The 16,992-nt window shown below is 40.2% G+C and overlaps 1 protein-coding gene across 1 annotated transcript; it reads left to right on the top strand.

Annotated features, from left to right (window-relative positions):
• Positions 1-9,776: 9,776 nt before the first annotated feature.
• On the top strand, positions 9,777-13,030 carry edn2 (endothelin 2). Its single transcript, XM_047604205.1, has 5 exons — positions 9,777-9,938; positions 10,567-10,711; positions 10,846-10,959; positions 11,526-11,603; positions 11,703-13,030. The coding sequence occupies exons 1-5, from the start codon at positions 9,872-9,874 to the stop codon at positions 11,800-11,802; spliced, it is 504 nt and encodes a 167-aa protein (XP_047460161.1). The 5' UTR covers positions 9,777-9,871; the 3' UTR covers positions 11,803-13,030.
• Positions 13,031-16,992: the final 3,962 nt, after the last annotated feature.

Genomic DNA, 16,992 nt, shown 5'->3' with positions numbered 1-16,992 from the left:
AAGCGTTCAAATAAACTGGCTTGTCCTCAAAAGGCGAGGAAACGGTGGTTGCCTGAAATGAAGGAAAAGGGGATTTCCTTTAGGGGGGATTTTATTGTGCTCATACTTAAGAAATTGACCAATGATGAGTCTCACCAGAAACATCTCAGTTTTATGAAGTGGGATTAGTCAGCAGCAGGTGCAGAATGTGACTGTGATACAAAGATTTCCTGGAAAACGGGGATATTATTTTCATGACGGAGGTTAAATAGACAGTGTGTAGGATTCAGTGGCCTCTAGTGGTGGAGCTGCAGATTGCAACCCTCTGATTACCTAAATACCTTCCAAGACTGACCCAAAAATTTTTTAAATAAATAATTAAACAAAAACAGATCTGAATGAACCTCTAGAGCTAGTATTTACACCTGTAACAAAAAAAAAAAAAAAAAAAAAATGGTGACCCACGTTTTGGGTTGCACAGTGTAATGGCCCCAGACTCTCAGGAGCCCAGAGACTCCTGGTTTACTATTTTTACTGCCCAGGTAATTACACCATTAAATGTGAATATGAACTATGAGTTCTCTCTTCTCTATCCTGTTGCCCTGTTCCTGAATAAAGATTTAGTTTCAAAATCTTATAGGCCGTTAAGAATCTTTTTTGAAGTGGGATCCCACCAACGCTAACAGTTGTACCCTGGTGGGGAAGTGTGGGAGATGTAGAGAGAAGAGCCCTGAACTCTTTTACTGGAACCACATACATGGATGACACTCGGATCCAAACTGCTGTTTGTTGTCATTATACAGTATATAACAAGGCTGGAGAGCTTCTCCTTAAAATGGTGCAAAAGGTACTATTTACAGTACCTTGTCTGTCAGTCTGTATTTAAACACATTGACACTGTCACTGACAGAAAAAACTGATGAAGCCATCAGATATATCATCTTCTTCTTCATTTTTGCTGTGGTGGTGATTCCTGATGAGATAAAACACGGCCTGACTGTCGTTTGTGCTATTACAGTATTTGGCCACATGGGGTCGTCAATGGACCATGAATGAATGTTGAACATATCAACCCTTTTTTGCAATGAATCAGATTTCAGTGATGACAACAACGAAGGATTGAGGAGTTTTATTCGCAGCAGGACGTAACATCCCAAAGGCCTCATCTCAGCTGGTTTAGGATTGTCAGGTCCAGCAGAATCTGTGTCTGAGCGCTCTCACCCACCATGTCAGCGCTACAGCATGGAGGAAGTCAGTGACCTCAGGTAAACCAATGGAGAGTGAGTGAAAGAATGAGTTCAGTTACAGACTTGACCCGCATTCTTGGATGTTAAACACATTATCTTCTTCTTTTTTTCCCCCAGCTATGGTGCCACCAAGGATCCTTACAAGATGAGACAAGCACGTCTACATCTTTGCCATTACCGCTTTTGGCCACATGGGGCAGCACCGGATCGGGCCTTTTTACTCATGAAAAGAATTTTCAGAGACGGGCAGTAGCCATAAACCACAAGTGTCAGCCAGAACGCCCGATCTAATCTGGCCCGCATCATGAATTTGCTGTGCAAAAATTGCATAGCAGACTGCAAATTTTCAAAGAAATGAACTGCTATTCCTAATTTGTCCGGAAGAAGAAGTCAGACAAGTGGACAGAACACAACACTGAGACCAGGACTAAACAGCAGGCAGAGATGTGTCCAAATCCCACTTATTTTTCTTGAGAGATTTAATTTTTTTGTTCTTTTTTAAGGGATAGATTACTAAAATTTAAATATTCTCCTAATTTACTCTTTTTCAACTAAAATAAATGGAGAGAATTCTGGAGTTACTTTTAGGTTATTATGCTGTTATGTTACTGGTCCAGCCCACTTGAGATCAAATGTCTTTCTTTGAACCATTATTAAGTATATACATATATATGATTTGTATAACAATTAACATATTGAACCTTGAATTAATTAAAGATACAAATTTCCTTCTTTGCAATGACAACAAGTCACAAGTCACACAATGTTTAACTGCAGGTTGAAAGTGCACAAAAACTAGTTTCCAAAAAAATAAATCCATAGATAATTTTTTTTTTTTTTTTTTTTAAAGAGAGAGAAAAAAAGTAGAGGTCAGTAAAAGTAAAATATTGTTACCCAAAGTAATGGATTGAATGACACCATTATAATAGCTCTCCACAGAAGCCAAAATGAATAAATGAAAAATAATCACTGCCAATGTATAATTAAAAAGCTAAAAGTAATGAAAAAGGTAATGAATAATTAGTTCAAATAATGGATGGAATAGGTGGCTAAAAATAAAAGTTAGGTGAAAATACTGAAAATATTTTTTAGTCAAGGGAATAATAAATTGCCAAAGTCATTAGCTGAAATAGATAATTAACCAAAAGTAAGAGGAACCGATGAAAGGTTGGAATAGGTAGCCAAATCTTGAATAGCTTATGTCTGTGAAGCTTAAAGTTATGAATAATAGGGCGTGGTTAGGCAATGAACAACAAATCTTGAGTAGTTGGATAAGATATGGAAATATCTTTTGTACAAATCCAAATGCAGTGGTACAAATATAATGACGAGGGTTAATGTCTAATCAAAAGGTCTTTAAAGAGAATTATTATGCACATGTTATGACATATGTCCAAGGCCAGAGGGCTGTGATAAGATTCACAAGAAGATGATAACAGAACAATATCATTACACACCGAGGGAAAGCACCTCTTAGGAATTTATTATTCAATAATATTATTATAATTATTACTGTGCGCATAATGACACTGATGGTGATGTGCTGGAAGACTATAGAAAAAATGGACAATGTATCTCCACTTTCACCCCAGACAGGGGTGATGCTATCTTGTCAGTCAATGAATGAAATAACTAGCTGAAATTATACTTCTCATAAAAATGGACTCTTGAACGTACATCAGCATTATATGAACTACCTAAACTGAGAGAAATCACCTTTGAAAATATATTTGATGTGTGCGTTAGTGTTTTAGCTTGGCCCAAGACATATCCACTGACATGAAGTGATTATGACCTACACTGAAGCTAGTCACCAGGGGGAGCTCTACTTGCTTTGCCTACACCTTTATTGTTTTTATTGGCTAAATTTATTGGCTAATCTGTTGTAAAGAAATTCAACCTTGTGTCTTGTGTTTATATAGCAATATTTCTATGCATTCAAAACAACAGAACTCCAGCCAAAAGGAACGGCAGTTGCAGAGAGGCGTGGCAGACAGCCTCCCTCATGACGAATACCCAGACTGGTGGTGTCTCAGTGAGGTTAGTGTTCAGTGTATTTAAGATGCTGGCAGTGATGCAGCCATCAAAGCTTCCACCTACTCATGCAGGTGATAGTCCCTTCTTCCTCCCCCATATCAGGGTCGAGTCTGTGTGTGAGTCACTGCTCCATCTTCTCATAAGTCATTCTCTATTAGTCATTCCCACATTTACTTACTGTCTCCTTTCCTTAATCTTTATCAATAAGTACCAATAAGAAGGGTGACGTGTTCACATTTTTGCGATTGATGTCGCGTCACAGTCCCGGTGGTGTAATAATTTGTCAGAAACCAAAGAAGTGAGTCAAATGACTTGGTGCTAGCGCGTTATGGCCGGGATACACCAAGGAGACGGATGGAGGGCCATCTCTGACCCAAGATTTTGCAATGTGTCCTGGACCATTGGCAAATAGTTGGCTGCTTTTCTGGTCTCGTTTACGATGCTTTTATATACGTGAATATTTTCACAGTGACATGATTATCTGGAATGAATGAAATGTAAACCAAGTGATCAGCCAGATTAATGTGAAGCCACCTCTGTATGATGTTTTGTAACACTTCCCAGCTATTAATATCTCTTACTATTGTACTATTGTCAACAGCTGGAAAGTTATGTCATTTCAGGCAGATTCAGAACATACTGTATGTTCCAGCAGGCATTTGGCTGTAGTCATTTTTCATCCAATCACAAAGGACGTGAGGTGACGTCACAGTCGGCTTTCGTTGCACAATGTCAGCCACACGGGGGCTGTTTAATCGCAGCAAAAGATGCCGTAAAATGGCAGAGAGACTGTGTGGGCCATCAAGTCAAGGCAGGTCATGGCTGTGCAAAAATGCATAACTTCCTGTTTCCTCAATCCTAAATTTTTTCTGGGCTAGGTTGCTGAAGATGTAATTCATATAATAACAATAGCAATGAAAACTAAATAAGGTAAAGACATACACTCACCGGCCACTTTATTAGGTACACCTTGCTAGTAAAAGGTTGGACCCCCCTTTTGCCTTCAGAACTACCATAATTCTTGGTGGCATACTTTCAACAAGGTGTTGGAAACATTCCTCAGAGATTTTGGTCCATATTGACATGATAGCATCACACAGTTGCTGCAGATTTTACGGTTGCACATCTATGATGATAATCTCCCGTTCCACCACATCCCAAAGGTGAAATATTGGATTGAGATCTGGTTAAGTTTGTACTAAGGGCCCCAAAGTGTTCCAAGAAAATATCCCCCACACCATTACACCACCACCAGCAGCCTGAACCATTGATACAAGGCAGGATGGATCAATGCTTTCATGTTGTTTACGCCAAATTGTGACCCTGCCATCTGAATGACGCAGCTGAAATCAAGACTCGTCAGACCAGGCAATGTTTTTCCAATTGTCTATTGTCCAATTTTGGTGACTCTGTCTGAACCGTAGTCTCAGTTTCCTGTTCTTAGCTGACAGGAGTGGCACCCAGTGTGGTCTTCTGCTGCTGTAGCCCATCTTCTTCACGGTTGGACGTGTTGTGTTCAGAGATGGAGTTCTACATTCCTTGGTTGTAACCAGTGGTTATTTGAGTTACTGTTGTCTTTCTATCATCTCCAACCAGTCTGCCCATTCTCTGCCGCTCACTGGATATTTTCTCTTTTTCAGACCATTCTCTGTAAACCCTAGAGATGGTTGTGTGTGAAAATCCCAGCAGATCAGCGGTTTCTGAAATACTCACGCAACAACTCTGACACCAACAACCATACCATGTTCAAAGTCACTTAAATCTCCTTTCTTCTCCATTCTGATGCTCGGTTTGAACTTCAGCAAGTTGTCTTGATCACCTCTACATGCTTAAATGCTTTGAACTGCAGCCATGTGATTGACTCATGAGCTATTTGTGTTAATAGGCAATTGAACAGGTGTACCTAATAAAGTGGCAAGCAAGTGTATGTCCAAGTAGGACACCTCTGGTCACTGAGTTCGGCTATTGCACCAACTTGAGGCAGGAGATTGAAAGACTGAATGATTGTAGATGGATAAATTAAGCATTTTCTAGGTAGATTAGGTTAGTTAGTTAGGTTAGGTTAGTTCCGAGTGTGGCAACTTGTGTGTCATTGTGTCACAGTCTGTACATTGTCACCTCATCTCAGGGGAATTTTGAAAGATTCCACAATCAAGGCTCCACTATTTGTTTGCCACCACATCACCTCGCATTCCTCCGTCGCCCCTGGCAGCAGCCGGAAGTGAGGAACAGATAAGGGTACTTTTTATTTTCTTTTACATTGCGATGGTCTGGACAGAGCGGCAAGGGAAAGGGACAGAGGGAAGAGGAAATGAGGGGCAGGGGGGAACCTTTAGAGCAAGCCCATTCCTCCAGTCTGCAGACAAATATTTCCTCTTGATGACACATTTTTTTCGTCACTATAACAAATAGTTGGTTAAATGCCAATTTTTCTGCATTGTGACATCTTCTTGGCATTTCCTCTTCTTCTTCGCTCTCATAAACAAATCTAGAATGTATACTTGCAGCAGTGTCATTGTTTCAGTTAACGCCATCTATCTTCCAGGTTTCTGCTGGAGCCCTGATTTGAAATTCCTCAGTATTTGCGGGATTTTCCATCCTTCCTGACCTAAACGGAGGAACTCCTAATAGTTTTTTCCCTGCTGATTTGTGGTCTGACTTCCACTTCAGTCAGACATCAAACCATTTATGGTATGTGTGAAACTCCAAAACAGTTTCTGTATGATCTGTATTAAAAAAGATGAGGAAAAGGGCAGGAAAGTAAAACTCATTATGTTGACTGTAATAATTTTGACTGATTTGTATGTGTTGATTGAACTTGGGTTCGTAAGTCCTCAAATGGGGATAAAAAGGAGAGGAAAAAAGCAGAAGTGACACAGAAAAATCTATTTCTTCCTTAAACCAAGGCAAGGTTGAGGCATGGGAATAATCATTTAAACACTATAGCTAGGTCACACATCGCATTCCATCCCAAATATACACATTTTGCAGTGAACAAGAAAGGACTATTTTCACCAGCGGAACGAGACTATTTACAATTATTTACAAATTGAAACGGCCCCCTTTGGTTAAAATGTGTAATAAGTTAAATCTATAACTAACTGGTGTAGTGTTTAAATGTGGCCGTAATATTCGTTGGTTGTTTCATGTGCCGCTGGGTTTTTCACTTGAGTTCCCTTCCTCCCTTCAAGCCAAATACAACTCCCATTACATTTTGTACATAGTACTGTTCATATTCATGTTCATACTCACTGTATATACTATATACAGATGTGTAGATGTATATTCTATTTAATTCTGAGATTAGGATTCTAGCTTGTGTATTGCATTCACCTACTATTAACTTTTTTTGTGTGTGTGTGTGTGTGTGTGTGTGTTTTTTTTAGGACACAAACCAAAACCAAAGAACAGCTGCCCTACTTGGTCTCCCGCACTACCTTTCAGATGATTCCTCCAACATCATCAGGATGCCTGATGTAAGACACTATATTCACACATTTTATAGTACACTCTTTAGATTTAGTTTTAAATGTGGCTAAGGCAACATTTGTCATGTTCATAAGACGTATTACCATACCCAAAGCAAGAATACATTTTACAAAAGAAATCCTCAGAATCTTCACCCTATCACCCAGTGATGTAATCATTTTCCTCACAACGTTTCATTTCAAATCAAATGTTACATTAAATTCTTAAAACACAAACTATAACACTGTCACATTTTTGAAATTACATTATTGGATCCTACAGGCATTACAGTATCAGTCGGGACATTTTATTACATTATTGGTCAGGCTGTTTTGCAGTGATACGAAAAATACAGTAATGGTTAGTGGCATTACTGTAGTTTTCATTTTATTTTATATGTTGATTACACTAATTAAGGAGAAGAAGCTTCAAATCTAAAACGTGTCAGTTTGACCAGTTACGTGTCAGTAGAGTTAATTCCATCATCAGCCTCGCCGAACATCCCTATCTTGTTCCAGGTTTACTGTAATCCTTCCATTCCTCCCAGTGCCATTCCGTTATCAGATGTACATAGTGTAATATTTCCTATACTGGTACATCCCCAGTGCATTTGAATAGGTTAATCCTTCCTGCATGATAAGAAGAAGGAATACCCAGGGTGGGTTTACATGAGATACTGTCACTGTTCATGGTGTGTGGTCAAACCCATGTGTCTATTATCTGTATTTCACTAGTAAGAGACAGCCTTTGTGTGTGTGAGTGGACTGGGTGCTGTATTACATGCACGGCAGCGTGTGGGTTTCAGGAAGCTGCTGTGACAAGCTGGTACGTATCTCTCGGAGAAGGTCAAAGTGCCTTCCACCACCACAGTGTTTGTGTGGGTCAGTGGTGCCATGACCTCACCTTCCCTCTGGGGGCGGTTTTGTCTTTGACTTCTCCGTGGATCCCCCCCATCTACACCATATCAGCCCCGTGGAACGTGCAAACAACTCTGACGCTGTTCATCTCTTCCTCCTGCCGCCTCCAGCCTCATCCGCGTGCCCAACGCTTCTGGGAAAAAACAAAAAAAACAAAAGGAACAGCAAACATGGGGACTTTCACGGCCTTATTTGACCTGCTTTCTATCAGCATTCATTTATTTATTTTTTTAACAGTGATTGTATTAGTCATGAAGTGTTTCTTTAGTAAATTGAGGGTATGACAAGTCAACAAAGAAAGAAAAATAAACTGTGTGATAGTTAACCAGTGAGGGTGTTGTCTTATATGGTTGTCAGGTGCTATAGCTGTGAAAGATCGTCATGTTTTCTGCGTACCTGACCTTTAGGAATTTATTGGAAGGACGTATGAATTTTAGATGAATTCGCTCTCCAGAGTCAAGGTCTGACTTTCACACCCATCAGGTTAGTTGAATATGTGAATTATTTTTTACGCGCTGTAGGGATCCGTTCACATGTTTTTCGCTGCATATGAATACAGCTCTGCCATAATCGTAAAAATGTTGTTGACAGATGTATGTAATAAATGGTAACAGATAAGAATGGAGTAACAGATAAGAATGGAGTAACATCTGTTATTGCTTTAATTATGTACTTTTTATGAATAGAGGGACTGAAGTTAAATCGAGTTTATATCTTGGTTCAGTTTGTATCAATATGTTCAAATTTGGGGATTTAAATATTAGTTAAAAGTCCTTAACAAAATGTACACTGCTGCATCAGATGAAACTTAGGTAAAAGTTCATTAAGGACCTCTCTTGTCTCTGTCTCATCTCTGTGCAACCCTCTTTCTACCCCGTCCATGGTCATCTCAAAGGGCTTCATCACAGGTCTCCTTTGCCAACTGCATCTACTACTACGCCTCCAATTAGTGATGTGCGGATCGATGCAGAAATATCGATGCTTCTAATACCAGGTCTTTATGCTCTAAAATCGATTCTTAAATCAAAATATCGATATTTTCGATACTTCAGTCGTTCGAGGTAATGTATATCATTAACAGGAACACTGGAAAGTAGCTAAACTATTGGGATGTCCCAACACAACAAACCTTGTGAAACACCTCAATAAATGAGGCCACTATCTCAACATCCTTCAGTTTACAATAAATATGTAAATGACTCTGATGTCTTGTGTTAACATCTCTTCTTAGCTATGATTTGAAATACACTATTTTCTTTATGTTTAACAGACGCATTAGGGTGTACCGGTATTGGCTCAGTATCGATACCGATACCAGCCTGCATTTGTGTTTCATTCAACGGTGGCGTGTAGCTATGATATGCAGCAACAAGTTTGCTAACCGGTTACATGACACTTATCCACAATTTCCGCTTTTGAGGTAGTGAATACACACTTGCTTTTAAAAATCACAACGAAGCATTGTGTAATCTCATTTTATTAAATACTGAACAATAAAACAAAGGAGTCAAGAACGAATTAAAAGAAAATCTTTTTTCTATTTAAATATATTTCTGACCTTTTGCAATTCAATGTATTGTTTTATTTCCCTTCTTTTCATATTGCCCTTTGTTTGTCTGCCCACCCTCATACAGCCTGTGTAGATTAACAGAATTATTCACATTTATCTCATGTACTGTAGAAATAACTACAGTTATTGGTGGCAGTGGCTTAAGGTTTGCCTTCTTTAGGTCATTGTTTGTTTAGTTGGCACATCAGGGATAATCACTCCATAATATTCTGAATGCTGTTTAAATCCACTGCACTGTCAAGCAGAACACTTTCGGTGTTGAGAATTGTGTTCTAATCCAAGCAGCTTTGGTGTCCTGCGTCACAAAACAATGACGGGGGAAAAAAAATGCATTACTCAAACCTGCCCTGCATTTTTGCCCTGCTTGTCCTGTTGGGGCGCTGATGGTGTTATTAAGGTCACGGTTGGAATGTGTGTTTGTGTGTGAGGGAGGGAGGGGGGCAGGTTGTGTAACAACAATGCTTCACATGGAAAGATGAGTGCACACACAGGTGGGAGGAGCCACCGTGATCAGTGTATAAGAAGACGCTTCTGGCGGGGATGAGAACACAAAGCACCTGTTGCTGCTCTCCAGCCTGAACACACACAGGATCTCTGTGGACTCACGGACATCTTTCAGAGACTTTAACTTATCAAAACTCAATTCACAAAGGATGATGATGGCTTCCTCCATGTGCAACATGCTCACTTTGTTCCTCATCTGCGCTACTCTGCACGAGGGTGAGTAACTTTTCTCAGATTTTTTTTGGGGGGGGTGATGAAGCAACAGTTTGCTTTTAGAATATATTTAGTTTGTTTATTTATGCAATAAATACTATGATCTTTGGTGCCTTAGCCTGGTTTAAATAAGGGGTTGAAGGTTATAGACTGAATATTAGAGTTAAGGTAACAAAAGTGTTTAAATTTAATCAGATTCATTCAGCAGAAGAGTCAAGTTGTTGGTATTTTTGCAGGTTGCATGAGTTTATTCGGCACCCTTTGACTTTCTGCCAGTTTTCACATTTAGTGCAAATACAAAACAAGAGTTGGGCTCAGCCTTCCAGAGAATATTTTCCTTTAATAAGTAACACGCCTTTTTATTGGAGAGCAACCACATTGTTACCACACTGTTATTGATTCAAGCACCTCTGGCCACATTACAAGGTTGTTTGACTTGGACTGAAGCTCCATCCCTTTACAATGCGACAAACATGTTCCGCTATTAATCAAAGCCACATTTGTTTGACCGCACCGCTAGGTGTTAGCCCGCCGAGTGGGTTTGTTTGTGCTGACAATCACTAACTGCATAGTCACGCCGCAGAGGCTTAGTTGTCACTTTTTAATCTCTGGATCCTTTGTGTTTTCCCAGGTTGTGGACTCCCCTTATCAGAGCAGCCACCTCAGACACAGAATCCGCACCATGTCAGGACTAAACGCTGCTCCTGTAGCAGCTGGGATGATAGAGAATGCATCTATTTCTGCCACCTGGATATTATCTGGGTCAACACGCCAAGGTAAGGCTGCTGAATACTTCGAATTTAGAGGGCAACCTTAACCCTAATCACAACTACTATCTCTCTTTTGGTGTCATTTTATGACTAGCCCAAGTAACTTTCACCAAATAATGAGTTTCATTTTTCATTTACAGCAAACTCCTTCCTTATGGTTTGGGAAGTCCCCTGTCTCGCCGGCGCCGATCAGCCAAACGGTGCAAATGTCTCAACCCAGCTGATAAAACCTGCAGCAGCTTCTGCTTTGAAAGGTGAGGGTTCTTCCCAGCCTACGGCGTCTTCCTCCGTCTACCCAGACCTACTGCAAAGCCAGTCCTTCCCCTCACATTCTTACCTTTGGGTGATAGATAGTATCAGAGGTGCTTCTGTGTCTCCTACCAGTGTCAGTGATGAGCCTTAACTTTGTTGACGTAGAGGAGGCAACCAGATTTAGTATGTGATAACCGTGCCACATTATGAGGGTAGCAGTCATAGTGGAAAGAAAAGCCCGCATTTCTGAGTAGGACTTGGATGAAATCATAAAGGTTTATTAGCAGTGCTGCTATATTTGGTTACAAGTTTACATTTTTGCTTTTGACCAAGGAAATGCTTGCGGCGTCTTAAGAGTTTTTGTGGTCACGAAACAGCCAGTATGAATTAGTCATTGTCTCTAAATGGTATCTAAGGCGTGCCCTGTATTATCACTCATAAGGAATCTAGAAATATTAGTTTGAAATCCCAAAGAAATTGCTTTGGATTTAAATAAAAAATGTCCAGCTTGTAAAGGTCCTGAGACACTGAACATTCGTTTTAATGGTGATATTATGTCTGTCCACAGCTCAAAGGATTCCAGGACCGACGCCACTGGCTCATTAACAGAATCTGCAAGCACAAACAAATTGCTGACATCTTTCAGGTAATTTAAGGATCAGTCTTTAAATTCGCAATGAACTGTTTGCGTTTGTCTTAAACACAAGGCACACCTCTGACCTGGATTCTTTTCTTTTTCCTATAGATCTCTGGTCAGGTCCAACACAGCAATCGCCATAAACTTTCTGTCGTCAAAGAAGAATCCTTCTAGAGCCAACAAGTTAAAGAGCAGAACAAGGAGATAGAGGACCTCACGAAAACCAGAAGCAGTCCAACCACCATGGACTCTGGATGTGTGGATATCTTTGGATCAAGCTCAGTTTCAGAGAGGAGTTCATAAATGAACTCTGGAGATGCATAAGTGGAAACATGGGAGGCAGTGGTTCAAGTGTTTGATCGATGAAGTGCAGCATTGGAAGACTGGCAGTTCCTCAAGAAAAGAAGCCTTCCAGCATTAGGATGGGTGGGGATGAAGTCTTCAACTGTAATGAGCTTAATAACAATCAACTTGTCGTAGAAGGATCCTACAAACCCAAGGACGTGGACATTGCGTTTGCGTTGGAGTTAGTGGACAATATTTGGTTTTAATGGACTCTTCTGTATGGATGATTGTTGGATGGTCCCATATTTCAGAGTCATAGTGACTTTCGATGTAGTAGGAAACTGTTTGTCCATGTTTATTCACATATTCTGGAAACTGCTCTCTGGTTTTATATTCCTCTGTATCAGAGCTGGAATCTGGCGAACTCCCTAATGTTTAGGGTGCAGTAGCAAATAGCTTTTTAATTATCAGCCAGTACTTGAAAACGGCAGCTTGTTCACTCTTGGCACATATTGCCGCAGTGAAATGAAGGGCATCTCTTGGGAATTTATCCCACAAACAATTAGCTTTATGCAAGGTCTATTGTCAGCTCCTACACACACACACACACACAATATATTTTCAGTTAGGATAACAACGGTAGTACAGCAGGTCTATTGTGTTGGCTCAAATGTTTACTGCATAGCTCCTGTTTAATGTTTTGATTAAGGATAAGCCTCAGGACTGCAATGATGTGCAGCTTGCCAACAAATTGTTTTCCCTTATGACAAATGTTCACTTTGTAACCTTTGTAACTAGCCATTGGGCAATTATGACTCCTGACTTAGGCTATGCACTTCAAAAGCAATTAATCTGTTGCCTGCATTTTTTTTGTGTGTGTCTGTGCACTAAAGCCTGTCACACGCTTTATCTGTTAAACTGAAGTCAACAGGAACCACTGGACACATGGAGGCCTTTCTAAGGAAACATTCCTTCTCAGATATCTCAATGCTGTATATGATGGATGGTTTACCAGCTTTAAGTTTACTATTGATGGAATGATAGCAACAATTGTAAAAAGGATAATTTATTTATATTCTAACTTATTCAGATGTATTTTTATATTTCTATGACTGGTGAGCTGAATGAGAAAATAAAGATGCATAAAAGTATTTCATTTCCGAAAGTTTTTTGTGACGTCTGATATCCTTGCTCCTGACCTTCAACTACGAATCGCATGCTCTGGCAAACACTGTTATTTATAATTATTCTGTCGTGATAAGACAGTTTGCACTCTCACACACAAGCACGGAAGCACTTTTTGATGACACTAGGGGGTTCGATGTTGGTTCAGGGTCACAAGAGAAATACTAACTTCAGCAAAACTAGGCACTGACTGTATACTCAACATACCACTACAGTTCATATGCAACTTATCATAGTTAGTTAATAGGCATAACCTCCTTTATAAAAGACCTGGATGAATGACGCAAAACTGTATGATTAAAATGCATTTATGGTATTCACATAAAATTTATAGTAAGCTCAACAAAGAAAGAGCCAGGTTACAGTTGTTGTATTTTTTATTTGACTATTTCTTTCATTTTCTTTTTATGTTACACTGCAAATATGCATATGATGTAAGCATCCATATGACTCATAAACCCGGCAACAAAAGTTAGCTGAGATTAGCGTTGACATTCCTGTTGAGTAATACGATGGTATGGCTAACGGCTGATTAGCCTAGCTTACCAGAGTCGGTGCCTGCCATGAAGTTGTACTGCATGTGACCCAGCATGACATGAAAACGTGTTTTTTTATGTCTGGATAAAGAGAACACGGGCATGAACACTTAACCAATGTTTGGTAAAGATGTGGGCGGCCAGATTATGTCTCAGTGTTTGGGCTAGGCTACGAGCTAGATGACGGCTGGTTCCAGATCTGTATGTGGAGGACATATATTGCTAAATTAAAAGAAAGCAAATCTACACGTCTCAGAATGTCACGTGTCTCTATCTAATCTAATCTAATGCATTTCTGCTAAATGTGTGCTAAACCAAATTCTTCATAGGAGGAGGACAGTGGGAGGTGCATGCTTCAGACTGTTCAGTAGCAATTACTGTTAGTTACTAGTTGCTAATGGAGAACGAAACGAGCCATTATAAAAAATACTGGGTGACGCCACATTTTGTTATATAGGTGATATAACAAAATATATAGGTGATATAACAAAATGTGGCGTCACCCAGTATTTTTTATAATGGCTCGTTTCGTTCTCCATTAGAAACTAGTAACTAACAGTAATTGCTACAGAACAGTCTGAAGCATGCACCTCCCACTGTCCTCCTCCTATTTGTATTTGTGATCTAGGCCAGTTTTGTGCACTTCATTTGGGTTGATGTGAAATCTGTCAGTTAAACTCAGGCACAGAACACCAGAATATGAGCTGACAGCATTTCTTTGGCACGGGTTACTACTATTAAATTTGTTCAGAAAGCAATGTGCATTGGACTAGGCAATATATAAATGTATGCAAATTGTTTGGCAACCATTGCGCGTGCATGTCCCAGTCAAGATGAACAGTTAATGCATCACCTCTGCTCTTGATTTGTTTATTGGGCAGTGAAACTACACCAGAATTTCGGACCAAACGAATCAAACTATGAACAAGGAACTGATTGTTCACCTGTTGACAACACCCAAGGGTGCTGCCATGTTTTCCACTACTCTGCTTTTCAGGAAACAGTACAAAGTCCAGGTGAAAGAATTAATAAAAGAATGGCACTCTATTTGTACACTGACTCTAAACATATTGAGCCAATCTGAAATACTGTCACTCGTTTCCTTTTTCTTCACTTTTTGATTGGACAAACTTGTCCTTATAATTGGCTGAATTCACATTAGCTCTGAAAACGACCAGAATAGGTTTGAATATAAGCCTAAAATTAAAGGATTGGGCATGTCTGCTTCCTGCATGTTACACTCTATGAAGTACTTCAATCCTTAAACCCTTTATACTGCGGGACGACAGCTCAAAAGCAGGTGTGTCTGCTTTAAAGCTGTGCTTTACATTTAACTATACATTGGGCACAATGAAGCATGTGGTTACTTCGCAACCACACAGAAGCATGAGACTGAATGAAATTATGCACTCAGGCCCTGGATTATTTCCCATAGGTAACTATAGTGTATGGACACTAAATAAAAAGAATAAAATTATTGCGTGCAAAATTTACACAGCTCCACCAGATTTTAGCAGTCTTACGTTCCTCAGTCCGGCCGTCCTGCCCTTTATGCTCCGCAGCCTCTTGCATTGCTTTCTTTGTCTGTAGTGCAACGTGCGGTTGTTATCTCTTCATAGTGGGGAGTCTGTCCCATTGTCGCTTCTTAAACTGATGTTTACACTAGATAGGTTGTACTCCGAGAGGGACATGAGCTCAGAAATTGTTTATTGTGGTGGATGCTTTTGGCTGCTTATAATCTACAGGACATCCTGGGTTATAGGTCAAATGTTTAAGGCATGACAAATAATAGCAGTAAGTAATGATCAAAAAGATAAGGTTACTGTGATGTTGTTCTGCTTGTTTCGTGTAGTGAAGCAACACTGATGCTGAAGTTCCTGGATCGGAAGGACTGTAAGCTGAAAAACAAATTGGGTCACACAGTCATCACCTGCACCCGTGTCTCCATTAGTTCATCGAGTTATTTACTCTGACGTCACTAAGAACTCACAGACCGCCCCGCGTGCACCGCAGAGTGTGAATAGCTGACTAAGACTGCGGAACGAAAACAGGATGCTTTTTCGGCATTCCTCCCGAATTCCTTTAACACGGTAGAGAGCCGCCGGGGAGAGGAAAAGAAACAAAGGAAAAACAGGAGCCTGCTTGCTGTTTGCTCAGGGAACTGATATGGGCTGGATGGGGGATTGAGATTGCAACCTTAATCGCTCAGTTGTCATAACACTAGACGCATTGCTTTGTTTTGTTTTTGTACTCATTTAATGTTATAACCTTGTTTTTTTTAAGGTTTGCCTGGTCTCCTGCCCAGTGTGTTTTTTTGCATAACACCTTGATAGAGTTGGGGAATTTACAAAATTTGAACAAATGTCCAAGAAATAGAGACAGAAGTACATAAATACGATATGCACTCACCGGCTGCACCTTGCTAGTTAAAGGTTGGACCCCCTTTTGCCTTCAGAACTGCCTTAATTCTTTGTGGCATACTTTCAACAAGGTGTTGGAAACATTCCTCATTTTGGTTCATATTGACATGATAGCATCACGCAGTTGTTGCAGATTTGTCGGTTGCACATCTATGATGCCAATCTCCTATTCCATTACATCCCAAAGGTGCTCTATTGGACTGAGATCTGGTGTTTGTGGAGGCCATTGGAGTACAGTGAACTCATTGTCATGAGCTTTGGGTACATTGTGGTCATAAAGGGATGGACATGGTCAACAACAACACTCACGTAGGCTGTAACATTTAAACCATGCTTAGTTTGTCCTAAGGGGCCCAAAGTGTTCCAAGAAAATATCCCCCACACCATTACACCACCACCACCAGCCTGAACCGTTGATACAAGGCAGGATGGATCCATGCTTTCATGTTGTTTACACCAAATTGTGACCCTGCCATCCGAATGACGCAGCTGAATTCAAGACTCGTCAGACCAGGCAATGTTTTTCCAATCTTCTATTGTCCAGTGTTGGTGAGTCTGTGCCAACTGTTTTCTCAGTTTCCTGTTCTTAGCAGACAGGAGTGGCACCCTATGTGGTCTTCTGCTGCTGTAGCCCATCTTTTTCAAGGTTGGACATGTTGTGCGTTCAGAGATGGTATTCTGCATTCCTTGGTTGTAACGAGTGATTATTTGAGTTACTGTTGCCTTTCTATCATCTCCAACCAGTCTGCCCATTCTCCTATGACCTGGATATTTTCTCTTTTTCAGACCATTCTCTGTAAACCCTAGAGATGGTTGTGCATGAAAATCCCAGTAGATCAGCGGTTTCTGAAACACTTAGACCAGCCCGTCTGACACCAACAACCATACCACGTTCAAAGTCACTTAAATCCCCTTTCTTCTCCATTCTGATGCTCAGTTTGAACTTCAGCAAGTTGTCTTGATCACCTCTAC

Source organism: Mugil cephalus, chromosome 14, assembly GCF_022458985.1.
Source record: "Mugil cephalus isolate CIBA_MC_2020 chromosome 14, CIBA_Mcephalus_1.1, whole genome shotgun sequence".
Classification (NCBI taxonomy): Eukaryota; Metazoa; Chordata; class Actinopteri; order Mugiliformes; family Mugilidae; genus Mugil; species Mugil cephalus.
The sequence above is the reverse complement of the archived record's forward strand: the minus strand, read 5'-3'. Positions and strand labels throughout refer to the sequence as shown.